Source organism: Gloeophyllum trabeum (genome assembly GCF_000344685.1).
Source record: "Gloeophyllum trabeum ATCC 11539 unplaced genomic scaffold GLOTRscaffold_00010, whole genome shotgun sequence".
Classification (NCBI taxonomy): Eukaryota; Fungi; Basidiomycota; class Agaricomycetes; order Gloeophyllales; family Gloeophyllaceae; genus Gloeophyllum; species Gloeophyllum trabeum.
This window is the reverse complement of record NW_006920419.1, coordinates 387,796-389,792: the sequence shown is the minus strand read 5'-3', so window position 1 is coordinate 389,792 and position 1,997 is coordinate 387,796. Positions and strand designations below refer to the sequence as shown.

At 46.6% G+C, this 1,997-nt stretch overlaps 1 protein-coding gene across 1 annotated transcript; it reads right to left on the bottom strand.

Annotated features, from left to right (window-relative positions):
* Positions 1–1,254: 1,254 nt before the first annotated feature.
* Positions 1,255–1,607, bottom strand: GLOTRDRAFT_44802 (uncharacterized protein; the record flags this gene model as incomplete). Its single annotated transcript, XM_007869518.1, has 2 exons — positions 1,255–1,406; positions 1,469–1,607. Coding segments are annotated over 2 exons (291 nt in total), but the record flags the coding sequence as incomplete, so codon positions are not given.
* Between the last annotated feature and the right edge of the window lie 390 nt (positions 1,608–1,997).

Genomic DNA, 1,997 nt, shown 5'->3' with positions numbered 1-1,997 from the left:
AAATCCCGGTGCAGGCTCCTAAACCACCGTCCTTAGCGTTCTCGCTCCTCCTTTACTAGGGCGCATGTGCAATGTTATGTAATACAAATCTATTTTTAATTTATTACCGGATACAGAACGAACAGAGGAGGAGAACACTGTAGGAAGGCTGGAAGAAATCGTCTCCCCGAGATCACCGAGTATGACTAAGCATTCCAAAAGCAGTAGCGGCTGAGGCATTCCACCAGCAGTCGGCGGGCAATGCAAGGAGCACCTGAAAACTAGGAAGGATAAAACTATATAGAAAGGCATAGAAAGCTATCTTACTGGTACTCCCCCAGTGTAAACACCCCCCGTGAACTATTGTCCCTCAGAGGAATTTATCATGGCTTCTGAACCCAATGTTCAGCCCTCAGTGACACTGTCAATGCTTGTATTTGCTTTTGTCTATGTCAGACCATTGGTGCATTATATACAAATAGAATGTGCTTCAAATTCTATAGGTATGCGCGCAAATGCTTGTACTACATCCCGCCGACTGCTGGTGAAAGGCCTCAGCCGCTACCACTTTCGGAATGCTTAGTCATACTCGGTGATCTCGGGGAGACGATTTCTTCCAGCCGTCCTACAGTGTTCTCCTCCTCTGTTCGTTCTGTATCCGGTAATAAATTAAAAATAGATTTGTATTACATAACATTGCACATGCGCCCTAGTAAAGGAGGAGCAAGAACACTAAGGACGGTGGTTTAGGAGCCTGATCCTGGTGTGGATCTCCATGCCGGAAATGCCGGGGTTGTCATATTCAAGCCCAGCTGGGCTGCTGGTAGCTCTATAAGGTATTGGGGAGAATAATGCACAAACACCACACACGTAGCCTTTTTAATGTAATAGGGTACACGGTAGTATTGGGTGAATAATGTAATAATACTACAGCAAGAGGTGACATCTCTCACCGCCTTCAGTTGTTCTCGGACACCACCTTGCTCATTCCCATCCCTCTCAACATCACGCCCATTGAGATATTCATTGACCTTGCCTCTGTCCACACCGGGTGCCCATGTCGGGTCTATGAAGCTGTAGACAGCATGTGCCTTATGTGGATCATAGTGCACTGGTGGCTTATTCTCGCCAAGCTGCTCTTTGATGTATGTATTCAATCGAGTGCCAGTAGCATATCTGATGTTTCCCGTTGTTGAAGATGTCACAGCATGAATTGATTTCAGACTAGTCTTTGTCTGACAGGGTGAATTTGACATTCAGGCAGTGCTTTTTGAACTATCTGAGTATCTGAGTAAGCATCCATTTCTTTGTGCCCTTTGTCGCTGAGCCATCTGTTATTGCTGTCAAGACAAAGCCCATCGGTAACGCCTGGCAATTTGCCTCGCCAACAAGGGCATACAGCTCATAGGAGGCAACATTGGTTTTCCCTGCGTGTATGATGTAAGTAACAATGAGGCTCACCCAAAGCATAGCTCACACTAGTACTCACATGTTGAATCCATTGCCAGCTCCGCTGTCTGGGCACCATATGTCTCCACCAGTTCCTTCAGCGAAAATGCCATCACTTCAATCCCTGGTTCCTGCTCAACATTAATCATCTCGATCTCCTTCCCATTTGCGGCCTCTAGAACCTTCCGTGCTGACAAGACCTGATCATCATCCAGGTGCCATACCTCCTCATTCAAGTGCTGCCAGAGTGTGTATATCTGGTGCTGTGTGAACTCAGGTGTGGGTGCACGATGTCGTGATGTTGGAGTGACTGTGGGAATCAGAGAGGTGACACCGCTCTGTTTCTCAGGCTGTGGCAAACTGCACGGATTCCCAATTTAGCGACATTCTTTCCTTTTTGGGTTATGTTTATCTTTTGTTCTCTTATCGTCACTCTTTATCACTCTGACAGCTCATATAGTGTTGTGATAACCTTTTGACATATCTAGATTGTTGTACCGTACCTTGCGAGCTCGAGGACCTTAAGTACAACGCCCCCGTAGATACACCCCCATCTTTGCACTTGTTCG